The 17,230-nt window shown below is 36.8% G+C and overlaps 1 protein-coding gene across 2 annotated transcripts in view; it reads left to right on the top strand.

Annotated features, from left to right (window-relative positions):
- prex1 (phosphatidylinositol-3,4,5-trisphosphate-dependent Rac exchange factor 1) overlaps positions 1–17,230 on the top strand; it is a 120,316-nt gene that overhangs the window by 57,997 nt on the left and 45,089 nt on the right. For both annotated transcript variants that reach the window (XM_038289886.1, XM_038289887.1), the window contains exons 12-17: positions 1,216–1,319; positions 3,523–3,572; positions 5,053–5,128; positions 5,579–5,651; positions 13,977–14,122; positions 16,743–16,835. In XM_038289886.1, the coding sequence (XP_038145814.1) occupies positions 1,216–1,319; positions 3,523–3,572; positions 5,053–5,128; positions 5,579–5,651; positions 13,977–14,122; positions 16,743–16,835 (542 nt within the window). The remainder of the gene's footprint in view (positions 1–1,215; positions 1,320–3,522; positions 3,573–5,052; positions 5,129–5,578; positions 5,652–13,976; positions 14,123–16,742; positions 16,836–17,230) is intronic.

Below are 17,230 nucleotides of genomic sequence, written 5' to 3'. Positions count from 1 at the left end.
GTTTTGTCTTATATTTGGTCATATTTTGTTCCCCCCTGTTGCTTCGGTGCTGTGTTGCACTGTTTAATCTTTATGTGGCATCCTTAATCTGGGCGTACAATGTGCAATATTTTCAATTGTGAGCTACAGCTCACACTGGACAAAAAAAAAATTCCATTTAAAAGTTCATTATTCACGATGTATGTTCTCACACTGTGCGACCTGATGCTCTGATGTGATCTACTTGCTCACACTGTACGACTAAAAACCACGTTGGACTCAGCTCTGCAGTGAGATGGTGCTACTCGTCTATCTGGAAGCCAAACAAGTAGAAAAGGCGACGACGTATTTGGACAAAGACATGGCTGATCAAACATATGCTACTACGGTCTGTCAGTTTTACTGAAAGAACTCCATTTCACTTACACCCCCGCCATGCTTCTGCGTTTTCTTCTGAGAGGAAGAAGAAGAATCCTTGTTTGCCCACTGAGCGATTTGCCCAAGACCACCTTAAGGTGGCTGACTGAATTTTAAACATGTTTGATTTTCTCCCAACCTCACGATTACCGATCAGGAGGTGGTCGTAAGGGGCTGATCGCCCCTCGTTACCCCCTGTACACTACACGATGCACGATCAGGGTGAAAGTCGACCCGATCGAAAAATTCTTGCAAAGCTGTAGAATCAGCACCAAAAGGGCAAAAGAAATCGTACATTGTAAGCTCTGCTTTAGCTGATGTGATTTGAAAAAAGAAAAACACTCCCAGGCAACCTTACACTAGATTTTAACTACCTGTGATTTCAGAACACAATACTAACAAAGCTGTCACCATCACCTGGAATCATTCCATTCATGCGCCATCTATTAGCAAGTCAAAACAAACACGACTCATTGCTGTTTGCATTTCTGAACCCAAATGATTTAAAGCCACAGCTTACATTAATAATCTTTAAACAATCAGTCCCCTAACTGCCATCTGAAATGCAAAAACTGTTCTAAAAATAGGTAAAACATCTTAAGATAAATGCATTTGACCTTAGTTTGAGCAGGTAAATAAGATAGTCAGCCAAAGGGATGAATATTTCTGCCCTTGAAAAAAAAATTATTAGACATTACACACTTGAAAATATATTGAAATATTTTGAAAATAAGCTTTTTTTAATAAAAAATTGACTTGCTTAGATGGGAATTTTTGCAGATCATATGTGACGCTTTCCTTCCTCTGATGCTTTTTCAGTGTCGGACAAACACCAGTTCAAGAACGAGCAGGTTTTATACCGCTTCCGCTACGACGATGGCACCTACAAGGCCCGCAGTGAGATGGAAGACATCATGTCAAAGGTAAATGACATATCTGCTCAAATTTTTTCCATTTTTGTCTTATAAAAAAGGAAAAGGTAGCAGTTCAGTGTCTGAGCCCTGAATGTTTTTAAGATTACCGATTACTGTAAATAGTGAATCTTTACATAAAAAAATTAAGGGGGGTATGATAAACACTGTTAAAATAGTATTTAATCTGATTGTTTAAGTTCTCCTACTTACAAAAATGGTCTGTAATGTTCATCATATGATCACTAACTACTGTTTAAACAATTTATTTGTAAATTATGGTGGAAAATAACTATCTGGTCACCCAAACCAAGCCAGAGTCTCACCCTCACAGACCCACACGAACTGGAATCCTAACAGTTGGTGGGAATAAATCAAATTTAGGAGCAAAAGGAAGAAAATCAAAAGTCAGAAGTCAAAATGATCCTGAGCACGTGGGAGAAAAAAATCTCAGAGCTACATAGAGAAGTCTGATGGATGACCTGCAGAGAGCTGGGACCAAAGGCTACCATGAGTAACACACTACGCCCAGAGGGACTCAAATCCTGCTGTATCAGGCATGTCCCCCTGCAGAGGACGGTACATGTCCAGGTCTGCCTGGAGTTTACCAGAGAGCATATGGATGACCCTGAGGATAATTAGGAGAATATCCTGATCAGATGAAATCAACATAAAGCACAAACTCAACTGTCAAGCATAGAGGTGGAAACATCATGCTTTGGAGCTGGTTTTCTACAAACGAGACAGAATAACTGATCTCGTTTAAAGGATGAATGAAAGAGGCCGTGTTTGGTGAGACTGATGGAAGGAGGTTGTCCTTCCATCAGCAAGAGAATTGAAGATGGAACTTGGCTTGGTCTTCCAGTATGACGATGATCCTAAACTCACCGCTGGGCAAATAGGGATTACGTTAAAAGCATTTCTGGGTCCTAGAGTGGCCTAACTACTCCAGTGGAGCCAAGTCTCCAGACCTCAGCTCCATTGAGAATTTGTGGAGGGAGCTGAAAGTCTGTGTTGCCCAGCAGCAGCCCAAAAACATCACTGATGTAGAGCAGATCTGAGGGAGGAAAACTGATGGTAACTTACAGGAACATTCTACCTCTATCATTGTCAAAAAAGTGAATGTACAAAGTATTGAGCTGAATGCTGGTGAAGGTAATCAGTCATCCAGGTCATAGTCATTCCAAAAAAGTTAAAAATAATCCACCGGACTTGGTTTCCAAGTTTGAGGATGTTTCGCTTCCCATCCAGGAAGCTTTTTCAATTCAAAATATCAGAAATAGCATTGAGTTCGAGGTTTTATACAGTAGCACATCAAAGCCTTGTTTTTGTTTTGATCTGCAGTTTTGTTATTGACCAAATGCGTATTTTCCACCATAATTTACAAATAAATTCTTTGAAAATTCTACAATCTGATTTCCTGGATTTTTTTAATCTTCACATTTTGTCTCTCGTAGCTGAAGTGTACCTATGATGAAAATGACAGACCATAGTCATCTTTCCAAGTAGGAGAACTTGCATTATCAGAGGTCGACTAAAAACTTTTCTGCTCCCCTGCATTCATGGCAGCTTTTGCTGTGTGAGCAATATTACAAAAAAGCTTCTCAGATTTGGTCGCCTACATCATAGGAGTCACACCTTTAATCAAACTCTGCGTGCCAATAACATTCTTAGGCTGTTAGATGGACCTTGACTCACACCTGAGCTAAAACATTGTGACACTGGAAAATCAAATAATGCCTAGAATATTATTTTAAAGAAAATTGTGTTTTTTTTGCAAAGCATTGCAAAAGTAGGGGATTTATGTCCTTAGTCAGAAATCCCTTTTTAAAAAGAACTACTGCCTTACCAGGAGAGAATGGGGAGTGGCGGCCTAGTGGTTAGGGCTTGGAATCCTGAGGTTCTGAGTTCGAGGCCCACTCCCACAGACTGCCACTCTGGGTCTCTGAGCAAAGACTCTTAACCCCACGCTGCTCCCCAGGCGCCACACAATGGCAGCCCACTGCTCCCCTAGGGGAAGGGGTTAAATGCAGCGTTAATTTCCTTGTTCTGTTCCTTGTGTTCCTCTACACTCTGGCATTTCTCTCCTAATTTGATAACCTCAGGCTAACTCTTTTCAAACTCCAAAGATCTCATTCAGTTCATGATGATACATGTTTATCTAAGGTGTGTACTACAGTATGTGTGACTCAGCAGCGCTGTTCCTCTCTTGCAGGGCGTCAGGCTTTACTGCCGCCTTCACAGCCTCCACACTCCCATCATCAAGTAAGTACCTGCCCCCCCATTTTATGCTAATCTTCCTGCCCTCCAGGTGCACAGATGCATATTCATGGTTGGGGTTCACATTCATTGAGCTTCAGTCCTTTGCTGTAATGACAGGCTGCTAACCTCTCTCTGCTCTAACCCAACCTCCTCTAGGTCACAGTTATTCCTTTATGTTCACTCCATGCTATTAATGTCAGAGTTCTGGGACTTTTAATTGAAGAAAACCCTTAAAGGAGCAATTATTTTAGAATCAAGTAAATTTATAAAGGAGTTAATTATACAATCTTACAAGAAATGCCAAAAAAATCATCTTTTTATTAATTTTTCTAATGAGATAGTCCCCCCGTGTTCGTACACATGTATTTGTTTGCTTTCAGCTGTTTTCTCTATTAGATATGCTGCGTAAATTCTGCTCTCCTTTAGTCCAAAACACTTAACTCCTAGAGCAGAAATATGTTATAGCATTAACACTTGTCTAAATATTAAAATATGCCTTTGCCTGATAGGGTTTAATCATAATTTTCCAGATTTAAAATTTGTCCTGTGACGTGAAAAAAAAAAAAAAACATGCTTTCCACACTCGTCTGCCGCCACGCCGCCGTCCTCCCTCTTATCGTTCCCTCCATCGCTCACCCACTGATTGAAAAGCCCAGGGTTGCCATCGGAGCAAACAAAGAGCTTTTGGTCTGAGGACAAATCCTATTAACACACAAAGGCAATTCCTCAGCCTGCCAGCCAGCTATTATATAACCCCCTCTTTATTTTATCTGTGACTATATTGGTGCTGAGGCAGTAATTAATTTGAAGGTTTAACTGATTTATTGATTGATGAATATTGATAATGATTAACCTTTCTCTGCTTCACAGGGATAAAGCTGTTCCTGATTTCATTTGTGGATAAATGAACTTATAAAGATAATCACATGTTTCTTTTTTTACAGCAGTACTAAACGCAATTTTTAGGTATCTTTACTTTGCAGATATTGCATTTGTTGTTTTTTTTTGTTAGTTTTAAATGGAAGAGGAGACTTTAAAAGCCGCAAATGACAAAACTAAAGAACCTTTGCAAAATCTGTTGAACCTTCCTGTTATCTGCATTAATCTGAAAAGACCTGAATAAAGAACAGACGTGTCAAAACTTGGCAGAAAATATCTTTTGAATAGTTCCTAACATCACTGTTTCCACTGATGTAATCTTTCTATCTGTCTACTTTGTCTGAAATTAGTTTTACTTTCATTATCCCCTTCACTAACCTGCTACTGCTTATATGCAAGTTGCTGCTTATTTTGACTTTTTGCTTGCAATATTAAGAAGGGCTCAATTTTTCAAGTGCCTTGCATTCAATCTTGAGTTGAGGTTTATTTTATTATTATTATTATTAATTTATTATGTCAGCAAAATTGCTCAAAGACAAGGCAAAAATTATTGTGCCCCCTTTAGATTAAACACCATGTTTTTTCCCTGTATTTGCTCCTTTAGGGACAGAGACCACCACTTGAAAACCTTTAAATCTGTTCTGCCTGCTTCCAAACTGGTGGACTGGTTAATCTCACAGGTAAGAACGTACCTATTAAGCTTTAACAAAGCATCAAGCAGTAGCTGTTTAGGTAAATTTCTCCAATGTAAGTTCAATAAAGTTCAATTTAATTATTCTTTAGGCCGTAGCTTTCTCTATTACATCTCTAAATGTGCCTTTGAATTAAAAATAATAATTTAATTAATGGTTTTGCAAGCAGTTACAACTTTCTAATGTAGATCAGTATATGTTTTTTTTTTATAATGGTACAAAAATACTTCATCCCACATATCTAGATGAAAAATACCAATAGGCACTCTCATGTGTGAAGCAAATATGAACCTGTGTTGGTCTTTATTAAGTATAAACCTGCCACTCAGACACGGCTGTCTGTAACCCAGGTTCTGCAGCAGTGCGTTGTCTGAGAAGGTGTAAACAGGCATTGTGATTGTGGGACTGACTGTGTGCGTCATTGATTTGGTTTCCCAGGGAGACTGCTCTAACAGGGAGGATGCGGTGACCCTGGGCGTGGGGCTTTGCAACAGTGGCTACATGCACCACGGTCAGTACAGTTCACTGCACATGTAATAATAACTGCTGCTCCTTTTTTTTTTTTGCTTTAAGGGACTTGTTTAACACAGTGAATCATCAGTGTATTACAGATGTTATCTTCTCACTCACTGAGCTTCCATTTTGAACACAAGCACTTGAATTTGAAATGTTTCCTAATAATCTCATCATTTTTTATCATATTTCCTCTCAGCCTACAAGTACATATTGACCCCACCTACATACCAGGGTTGGGTTTATTGTCTTAAAGAAGAAAAACTGTTTCCTCAGGATAAGTGAAAGAAACTGGGGGAAAATTTTTTAATTTTTTTTTGTTCCATTTCTTCTGGAAGAAAGTCCTGGTAATTGATCATTATTTGGAGAACTGGGATAGTTTTATTGAAAAGTCAACTCACTCTGTTTACCAGGCTACATAAGGAGAAATCTTTGAGAATACACACAGTAACACAAATTACCCCTTTGATGCCTGTTGTTGCTAATAAGCAACAAACCACTTGTATTACACTACAAAAAATGTAAATCTGAGTCAGTTTTTTTTTTTAAATAAGAGCAATTATTCTTGAATTGATCAGGTTGACTGCAGGTGACTGCAGTCTCGTATTTTAAGTGCATAATATCTAATTGTCTTATTTTAAGGCTAAAAATGCTCATTCCATTGGCAGATCATCTTATCTTCCTACTCATATTAAGGGTAAATACACTTAATTAAAGACATTTTTACTCATTTTCAGAACATTTTTGCAGTGTAGGCAAACAGACACCATAGCATTGCATGGTGTCTGTTTGCATCACCCCATGCTAGTCACAGTATATGTTATTATGTAGTTATAACTGCTGTTACAAAATATATGTTAACTTCATTTCTATTTATTTAGTAACATTAACTATTTTAATTTGGCATCTCATTGAAGGGAAAAACACGCACAAAATCTCTTTTTATATGTATGTATGTATATATCAAGTCAGGCTTCAAGGGGTTAAGAATTTAAATAATATATTTAATGCATGTTATACAAATCTAGATTAATGAATAACTATTGTTCACAAAACTTGCAAAGTAAGAACCGTGTTGCACATACAGAACAGCAGCTATATAGCAGCAAAATACAGTTCAGTTGTCCAGCTCATTCTTGCCACGTTGCATTCGGAAAAACAGAATACAAGTTTTGTAGCCTTTCCCACACAAAGGCTATTCCTCAAATTTTTGTGATCATACCAAAGCTTGAGAAAATCTGTTCAATTGGGGCAGAGGAAGCACAGGCTGTGTGGCAAATTGTAATTTCTTCTTCTTTAATTTCTTCTCCTATTCATGCCCCCAAACCACCCTGATTTATAGATATTGAACCACACCTCAAGGTTATTACCAGATTTGGGCCTGCTTAAGGGAAAATATAAACTAAAGGAAACAAAACCTTTCAATAAATTTGACCTTCCAAGTTTCTTCCGGAAGAAACTTGTTTCTTCTGGCAGGAAAAAAAAACATGGAAAAATCCTCGGAAAAAAAACACCAACCGGAAGAAACTTCCAACCCTGCTTCATACTCTGTATTTGTTTTAAGGAAGACGGTAATTTGCATAGACTGTCTGATTTCTTTAACCTTGCTGACCACAATGTGCCGGAGCGGATTTGTTTCCAGCCCAGAATGTTGAATGTAAACAGCCTTTGCAGTTTACCCTAACAGAAGGTGTTTGGCTTCGCTACACAGCCGTCTGGGGCAGTCCTGTCAACTGTGACCGATGGTTGGGACCTATAACTGAATAGTGCCACATTCTGAGCTGGGTGTAACTGGTGGAAAGTGAAAAGCTACAACATGATGTGTCAGAATAGAAAAGAAGAAAAAGTGATGATATAACTTCCTGATTTCCTTACTCAAGCTGGGTAATTTAACTATAGAGGATCAATGTCGCTCATTTATGACTGGGCAAAAACGTTTGGTCATCACAATTCAGTCTGACGTAATAGAGAATTTAAGGCTAATCTGTCTGACTGTTTAAAAGACAGGTTATCATTATGAAGATACAATCCTTCTGGCTATGCAGGCACTGCACACATATGCAAGCCCTGGCATGCACAAATTTGTACAAAGGAGAGATCGACTCAGAAATGTTTTATTTCTTTTTTTATTTTTTTTAAGGCCTGATGTTGATACTAATTACTTTGGCACCAGTTTAACAATTTGCCCTGCAACCTTTGAAATCCAAAGAGCCATTTTGCCCTGAGGTGCAGCCATTAAAAATGGTTAAAAGCTGCAAATTTTACATGACCTTTAAGTAAAACACAACTTATTCATTTTGTGAAAGGTTTGCTTTAAAATAATTGTGGCCATTTATTTGTAATTTTAGGTTTTGACATGAGGAAATAGATACAATTATTTAAAAAAAACAAGCAAACTAAAAAAATAGCTTCTAAGCTAATGATGATAAATTTCCAAAATAAATCAAAAACGTATTATTGCTTCTGTTTTCATTCTGTTTCGAAAATTCAACTCAGACATTTTTCTAAAAAAACAGCTAAAACTTCCAACATGTACATATTCTACTGTATTATACAAGATGAAAAACCTTCAGTTGGTTCATTATAGAGGCTCCAAAGACCCACTTCTGGCTCTGGAGCTGCTGTGACTGATTCCTGATACCCACTATTATTTTCCAACATGTGCTGCTGAAATTTTTGGTTTTTCTTTCTCCATTTACATTATAGAAATGACACTGTTAAATATTACACAAGTCGCAGTTTAAGCAAAAAAGAAACATTTATTAGCAAATCAAATGAAACATTGACAGTTGATAGACAATGGAGGGAGCAGCAATGTATGTCCTTCATTCATCTCAATAGATGGCTGCTGAATGCACTAATGAATCTCTGAGGACATGCAGGTATCCCCCGATACAAACAACAATACAGAAAACCCCCCAAAAACTTAATATTGGCCAAAAATATCAGCTAACCATTGTATTAGTCTATCTGTAGTACTAATCCTAATTTAATTTGACACCCTTAAGTATGCATTGTAATTAAATACCTCCAGCAGTCGCCTAATCAGTAGGTTTAAGGACTTTCACACCAGAGCTGTTTGCTACCTTGGAGAATCCGCATTGTTTAAGTTGTTGTTGAAATCTGTGCTGACCAAACAATCAATCTCTGCTCTACTGAAAATGTGGGTCTAAATTTGCTGGCAAGTGAACCTTAGTGCAGTTTGTTTTGCTGTGGTGAACCAAATGGTTATATAGGCATATTTATGGGTCGTGAAAAACCTTTGGATTCTTGCAATGTTTTGCACCACAGTATTCTATCTTAGTCTCCTTCCTTCCTCCTGCCCTTTTTGTTCTACTGCATTTATCTTAAATGTACAGAGCTCATACACCAGGCTATCCAGCCTCAGAGGTTTATTTGAGGATATTATAGAACAAAAATCAAGAAGAGCAACAGCTAGTTTAATGCAGGGTTAGGTTAAAGAACTATATCCAACACACTCTTCTTCTCATAAGAAGAATGAAAATGTTTGTGAGAAGCACAGGTCTACAGAGACATGGCTGCTTGCCAAACCCCATCAATGAGTGCATTAATGGCAGACTCTGCTAAAAAGGCTCATGGTAACTCTGGAGAGGCTGCAGAAGTGAACATCTCTGTTTGGTTAATCTGCAGACAAGACGAACGTTATAAATCCTGTTATAATTGAAGGGTGGATGGAAGTAAAGGAAAGTCAAACATTTTTAGAATTTGTATGGACACAGTAAACATTTGATAGAAATGCACTGAACAGATTTGTTCAAAAGGAAATATTTTAACCTCAATGGAATCAAAATGTTAGGAATGAAAGGTTAGCATTGCAATGATGGTGCCTCTGTCTTACTGTTTGGATGTGGTTGAGAATCACTGATCTCTGTTTATTCACTGAATTGCTGATTGCCCAAAAAAAAATTAAGTCACCGTCCTCCATGTTGGCACTCCCCTCTGCCACGGAGACGCGCAGTAAAAACACCTACATGTGTAGCATTTGGCTGCAAAAACAAGTAGTTTGCCGGCTGTAGGAAGTCGATTTAACAGGTAATTTCACTGTCAGTGTGTGCATACATACTTGTATGTATAGATTTTTTTCTTGTTGTAACTAAGAGCAAAAAGCAAAATATGTACTTAATGTTGCCTATTTTACCAGTTTTATGTGATTTTTGCTAGTGTAGAAACTGAAGTTGTGTGAAGTTATTAAATTGAACACAGGATAAAAGTATATGGCCTCATGCAGGCACAATCTGCAAATAGGAAATAGTATAGAAGTAACAGACATGTACTTGTAATTCAGCCTTTATCTAAAATCTTAAAATTATATGTAACATGTAATTACCATAACCGTTTAATAAATACATGTACATCATCAATTTAGCACTTTTGGAACATCTGTACTATGATGCTCCATTAACACAGTAATTTTATTGTTATTGATTTGGATTATATGTTGTATTACATGATTTAGTGACATCATTGACTTCATAATGACTATGCAATGGGATGTGCCTATTTTTTTTATAGTCAAAATACTCTACTTATGCAATGAAACAGCCAGTGTGTGTCAAAGTGATGAATTTATCTTTATTTTAAAAGTCTTAAGTTCTCCTGAAAATGAGAACACCATCAATGTTCGATGCTGTAGCGCACATATTGTTTACATTGCGACCGGTCTAACTAGGGAGTACCAATATGGCGGCCGGTGGCTTCACTTCAACTCCGTTCTACCAACGGGCAATCAGCAATCCAGTGAATGAATAGAGATCAGTGGTCAGAATCAATGGGAAGATAGATAAACTTAAAATCTGAATTATTCTGTATTTAAAAAAAAATATATTAGAAGCTTTAAAAGAGACTAAACTGGAATTAAGGTTCTATTTCCAGCAGCTCAACAGTCCTAATCATACAACCAAATCTAAAATGCTTTAGTTAAAAGCATTATAATGGGCCAATGGTCTAGTCAAAGTTTAGAACCTAATCCAATTGAAATCCAAACATCTACACACATATGCCAATGCAAGCCCAAACATCATATTTAAGAATGCTTTAGAATAAGGTCATAGGTGTTTAGACATTGCCTTATTGTTCAGTTTTTCTCACTTTGTCTCAGACAGTTGTCCTCCCGTCACCATCTGTTTGAAGGTGGCCACCTGCTCTGACTTCTCTCTGTCCTACTTTACCGCTGTGACCCATCTCCACCCATCCTGTCGGTCCTTCTTACCTCCAATCAATTCTTTTTGTCAAGATCTTAGTCAGCACATCTGCGGCTTTTTTTTTTTTTTTTGCTGTTCTTTTGAAGCTCTCTTCTTTTTCCCGTCCCCATTTCTACTTTTCTGTCCTTGTCTGCTTTTTCTTTGACATTTTGTAACACGCTGGTCTTGCTTTTTATGAGATGAAAGCCTGGAGCACAAAACATAACATTAAAAGTTCAAACCCAAATACAGGAATTTGGCTGTATTTGCTGTATTTTGTGACGAGTTTAACTAGATCTTGAATTTAAATGTCATTTAAGAAATGTAAATGATCACTTTTAACCCCATGGAAGGTGTTCAGCACAAATGATTCAAAACAGAAATGTAAATAAATTCAAAACACTTCTCTCTGTCTTGACTTATGTAAACATATTAATATTTGCTTGTATAACAAAAGTCATTTTATAAAAAAACTTTTTGTAGATTCATAATTTAAGGCTCAGCTTATTACTGCTTAAACGTTTTAAAGATGATTTAGAATTTAAAGATTTCAGAGTGTGTACAAAAATGCTAATGTGTTACAGTTCACTAACCAGCACTCCATTCAGTACAATAGGTTGTAAGAAGGATTTAAAGCATCCAGCCTTTATGAGTCAGAGGAAATAACTCTCAGAAAATGGTTTGTGTTGGAGTGAGGCCAGGACATGATGGGGTGTGGTGTGAGGTGTGCGGTGAAGCTGTTAAAGTCGTTGTTCATCTTTGGGTGGCAGATGTTCTCTAAATCCCTGAGCAGCTGGGTACCTAAGTGTTCAGATTTGCTTGCACAAGATCCTTTTTAGTCACCTTGAAGCTTCGAACACATAACTCACAAGATTAAGAAACTTATACGCTCAATCAGCCACCTGTCTTAACTTTCATATTTGAACCTGATGGTGTATTTTACTCCTGTTTGTATCTAATAAAGAAATACAAATTCTTTAAAACGTGGTAATGTTTTTACGCTCGCTTTACATTTCTCGTAACACTTGGGGCTAAAATGAAAAAAGACATTTTAAAAACAATAATGTAATAAACAGGTTAGTGATTATCAAGGTTTTTACCCGCGCTCTGCCCCTCCCCACATGTATCTGTGCATCAGAGTGTTTATCCCACCATGAGAGTTTCATTATGGCGTTAGCTGAATTATTTACCCCCTAATATATATAACTGATGGCTGTCAGTATCTGCTGAAGCACAGAACCAGCAGATCCACATGCCTCAAACCACTGAGCGTAATAAAACATAAACACCTTTGGAGGTAAGTCCAGACTTTTCGATAAATACTCTTTATGTTGTTTAGGTAGCCATAGAGACAATAAACGTACCTAAATAAATTTGTACATGCTGGATCTTAGGTATAGTGAAAAAGATTACATTTTATCAGAATATGAAGCACGTATTGACCTGTGGACCTCTGATTGTGTTCATATATATACAGATGGTTAAAAAGATCAGGATAACCACATGTCAGGGTGTATTACCCAATAGGGGACTTCCATTGCCTTTTAGGACCTCAGATTTTCTGTTTATTCTGTAGAAATATTGGCTCTTTTATGTTTTTAGAATAGGAAGGTGAAACAAAATCAAAGTCCTGTTTAACCTAAGAGTGTTTCAGTTCCACAAGACAAGATATTTTATTTAAATTGTTGCTTTTACACACAACACTTTTCAGAAAAGAATGTTAACATTCACTTTTTAGGTTCCAGGTCTAAAAGCAGAATGAAGCACCTAAGAAAATTAGCAAAACAACCATTAAGGAAAGATTATATTGATTTTGATATGACACTTGGGAAAAGTGAAAAGGTAAATCGCTGACATGGTTTAAAATCGCACAGGGGCAGCTTATGTCAGCAGAACCATGGGGATTTACTTTTATTTAGTTTAATTGACAATGTACAGAAAGCAGCTCCAACGATGCAAAAGAAAAGAAAACAGTGGCTGATCGTATTATTTTTGGGACACAGTCATTAACGTGATGCATTAAATAAATAAAAAAGTAAGAAAAACAAAGAATTGCCTACCCAGAAGTATATATATATATATATATATATATATATATATATATATATATATATATATATATATATATATATATATATATATATATATATGGTTTGGCCTTCTTCACACTTCTGTAGATATTTACCAAAACTGAATGATTTACACCTCTTGTTCTGACATAAACATAGTTTCCAGTGAAAGAAACGGGAAAATTTAAAAGCTTTTTAGAGGTGGAAACTATTAGAAGCTGCCCTTTCATTTCCCGCTTTCACCCAGGTCTTTCTTTAAAAAGTTAACACATAAACTGTAAAGACATTTAGTGAGAGAAAGTGCTCTAAGTGTTTAATATTAGTAACTAAAGATCATCAAATATAATCCAGCCGGCTTAAACTGTGCAGCAGCCCTTCAGCTTAGTGTGGGCAGCAGCTTTAGCATTTTTAGCAGCTTGTATCTACCAGGTTGCAGTTTCTCACAGTGTTTATAAATCCTTTCTGTTTTGTAGTTTTATGATGATTTTCTCTCTTTCTAATTGGAAATAAACACAGTTTGAGATCTTTGACTCCTGGTTTGGTCACAGCTGGGCAAAAAAGCATTCATTGGTATTTCACTATCAGTATGAATGTAGTGTTTAAAAATTATTTAAACAGTTCAGTAGCTATTCAGTACGTATGTTGAAGCATGTTTTAAGCCTTAATAAAACATATAATTTAAAACCCATGTAATATAATAAATCTTTGATTTAAATTAAGTTTTTTTAATGAATCGTTTTGATCATATAACAAAGTTAACATCTCATTTGGATGGTTTTGACAGCATGTTTATATGTTTATATTGTGTTGGGCCTGGATAAGCATTAGCCATGTGCTCACCTGTTAAAGCATCACTCTGCCCAGAGGCAGGATTTCCCAGTAAAAACTCACTTATTTATGCTCTCTGGAGAGCTCCACAGGCTGCTCCCCAGATGTGTTTTGGCTCCAGATGTTCCAAATTGGCATCATTGTTTTATGACCTAATCGACCTCCACTTTCTGTTTTGAAGACTGCCTTTGTAACTACAACATGCTCCTCTTTTTATCCCTTTAGTTTTAGAGAAGAGCGAATTTAAAGACGACTCCCAGTTCTTCCGCTTCTATGCCGACGAAGAAACTGAGGGAACTGGCACCAAGAGCAAGCAGCTCCAGCGAAACGACTTCAAACTCATAGAAAACGTCCTAGCCAAGTCCCTTGTGGTGAGCTGGAAATCATGTTTCTATTTTACACGCGGTCATTGAAATACTCACACTTGGCTGATAGTAGTAGCTTCACAGACTGATTTCTGCATCATCTGGAGGATATTTATGTAAAGTATGTACTCTAATGTTTATTCTCAGCAACAATAAACCTGCTGCAGATTTACTACATCAGACAGCTTTATCTTCGCCCGCAGAGACACACATAAAACATTGTTGAAACAATGAGGTTTTAAGGATTGAGGTTAAAAACAACCCGAGTCTCTTTCTCCAAATAAATCCACATTTTGCTTCACTCTTTAGACCAAAATGTGTGTCTGTGCGTGCTCAGTCATCACTGTACTCTGATTTAATTCACTTCCATTGTGTTTGAATTTGCTCAAATCAGCGTGTTTCTTTTACAGGGCTGCAAATAAAAAAATATTTTGCTAATCAATTAATCTGTCAATTATTTTCCCAGTTAATCATTTGATAAATAGATAGAAATTGAGCTTAAGATACTTTTTTTTAGAGGATGTGAACTAAATAAAGCTAAAGCTTTGCCAGTTGAGCATAGTTACAGACCAAGAAGGTTTTAATCCTAAATGCTAAGCAAATGGCATATTTTATCTGTACACTTCAGTTATTGATTATTAATAAATTAGTTTATTTTTTATTAAAGTTATCACCTGGATTAGTCTGAATGAAACATAATAGGGTTGGTGGATACAGATTCAAATTCCCAGTTAAACAACACAGATGTTAACATTCTCATCAGCTCTTTATTTTATGTACAGATAACATGGGACCGTATATACCTTCAATGTGTTAAAACTGAAAACAGGCGATTTATTGATTTGTGTAGCGATTGGAGCATTTCTATAAGTGAGAAAAAGCATCTTTTACGATCTTGCTATTGATGCATCAAATCTTTTTTTTTTTACCCTACAGCCAAAAAACTTTGATTTATTTGGATTTTAAGATACAGACAAACACAAGATTAAATTCAATTCAGTTTATTTATAAAGCGCCAGTTCACAACACATGTCATCTCAAGGCACTTTACAATTCAATACAGTCAAATTGATTCAAGGTTTTCTATCTAAGCAAAACCAGTTGATTGCATCGACTTTTTGACACGAAGGCAATCCCTCAAGATTAATTGTAGGTGTTGATTAAAGGGAAAAGAGGCCTTGCTAAATATATGTTTTACTGTAAAAGAAATATGTAACATATATACAAGGATCTATGGTTATATGGGATGAAGACAAATGCATACTGATCTCATATTACAGTAGGATAAATTATTATAAATTATTGACTGCTATTATAAAGCATGATGCTGCAAAACGTGTGAATCTGTAAATTAAATTGTTTGTAATCGCGCTCCAACATCTACAGACTCCCTAGTAAACAACTCGCCATATCTAACACTGTCAGCACTTTTATAAGATACTCTGAAAACATTTGTTTTCACCCTCCATAACTAAATAAAACTCTGCCTTTTCCTTTAAAAGTGATGTATTAAAAACAAATCAGGGTCTAGCTCTGTGTTTTTACTGTCAGTTAGAGTAAAAAGCATCATAAAGATGAAGCAACACGGGTTATTCAGGGAAAAAACAAAAATGGTATTTTAGACGTACTTCAACAGATTTGCTGCTGCTGTTGCATCAGGCAGATGGTTCTATTAAGTATTTTCCAAGCACGGTTAATACAAATTTTTTTTTACAGATTGATTTTGTCCCTATATCTACTACGTTGAGTTGATTTGCTGCATCAAGTCTAGAAAGAAAAAGCATTAAAATGAAAATTGATTTAAATTTGTGGTTGTATTAAGAAGAATGAGCAAACATTCTATGGGTATAAATCTTTCTTGCTAATGGTATATATGTACATGAATAGGTAAATATCTATTTTAACATCTGTTTATAGCGGGAAACGGCTTTCTGGACTAAAACTATATATTATTCAACTTAGAATCATTATTGTCTAAGTTACAAACGATGTTAGGATTGTGTTAATCTACATAGATTATGCACATTGCGCCTCGTTGATCTATTACATATGAGGTAGGGTCGGTATTAATTTGCCAAATGAAATTAGGTCACTGGAGTAGCTCCAGCAGACGGCTTTTATTCACCAAGGAGCGACAGAAAGGGGATTGTTTATCTAACGGAAGCCAACAGGAATCGCCAGCATCCCTTTTTCTCATCCGAGTGGGAAGTAGGCGTGCTCTCTGGCCTTCCACAAGAAGTGGTCCTAATCCCTCACTACTCTCGCCCCATTTTTGAAGCGGAGTGCAGGAACTCCTTATTTACCGCAGTCATCTCCTCTGATATAACAAAAGAGATCAGCATCTTATCAGAGCTGTGCAGCAGGAAGATGGCCCCAGCAGCAGCTTAACTAATGGTGGCTACTAATGGCTTTTAACGCTGCTGAGCCTCTATTCACAAGGGGAACGGTGATATGACAAAGGGACACGAAGCACCTGATGCAAGATTAATTCTATAAACCTCATGTAGATGTATACATGTGACATTTTTTGGGGAAAAAAGGGAAACTTTAGAAGTGTGTAAAAATGATCTGCCAAGCGATCAACTCGTGTGAATGTGTTATTTTTATTTTTTATTCCCTGTGCTAGATTCACCCCGAGGAGGAAGACTACGGCTTCGAAATCGAGGAGAAAAATAAAGCAATTGTGGTGAAATCTGTCACCAGGGGCTCACATGCGGAGGTAACGGTCAGCACACAGACAAACACACAGAAGGCGCATGTTCTTCCCGCCACCGGGCATTAGTTCCAGTCAGTAATGGCTGTCCACTGTTTGGACGGCTGCTGTCGGTCTCCCTCTGTTCTTTTCTACTGGCCAGGCTTTTTTCACACTGACTGAATAATTAGACAGACATTATTTTAATCATTTAGAGAAATTTGAATAAAAAAAACAGACATTTTTATTTGAATTACCACTTTTTTTAAGATTAATTTGAATATGAAGCAAACTTTGTATGCTTCTTATTATGAAGCCTTTTTCCTGCTATTGTTGCTGTATCCATTTAATGTCAATCCTTTGGAAAAGAATAAGCTTTAAGTCAAATTACTAATACAAAAATTGGTAGCTGTTAAGTGGAA

This window comes from Cyprinodon tularosa, unplaced genomic scaffold, assembly GCF_016077235.1.
Source record: "Cyprinodon tularosa strain WSP-4 unplaced genomic scaffold, ASM1607723v1 ctg273, whole genome shotgun sequence".
In the NCBI taxonomy this organism is placed as follows: domain Eukaryota; kingdom Metazoa; phylum Chordata; class Actinopteri; order Cyprinodontiformes; family Cyprinodontidae; genus Cyprinodon; species Cyprinodon tularosa.
This window is presented reverse-complemented; position numbering and strand designations above follow the sequence as displayed.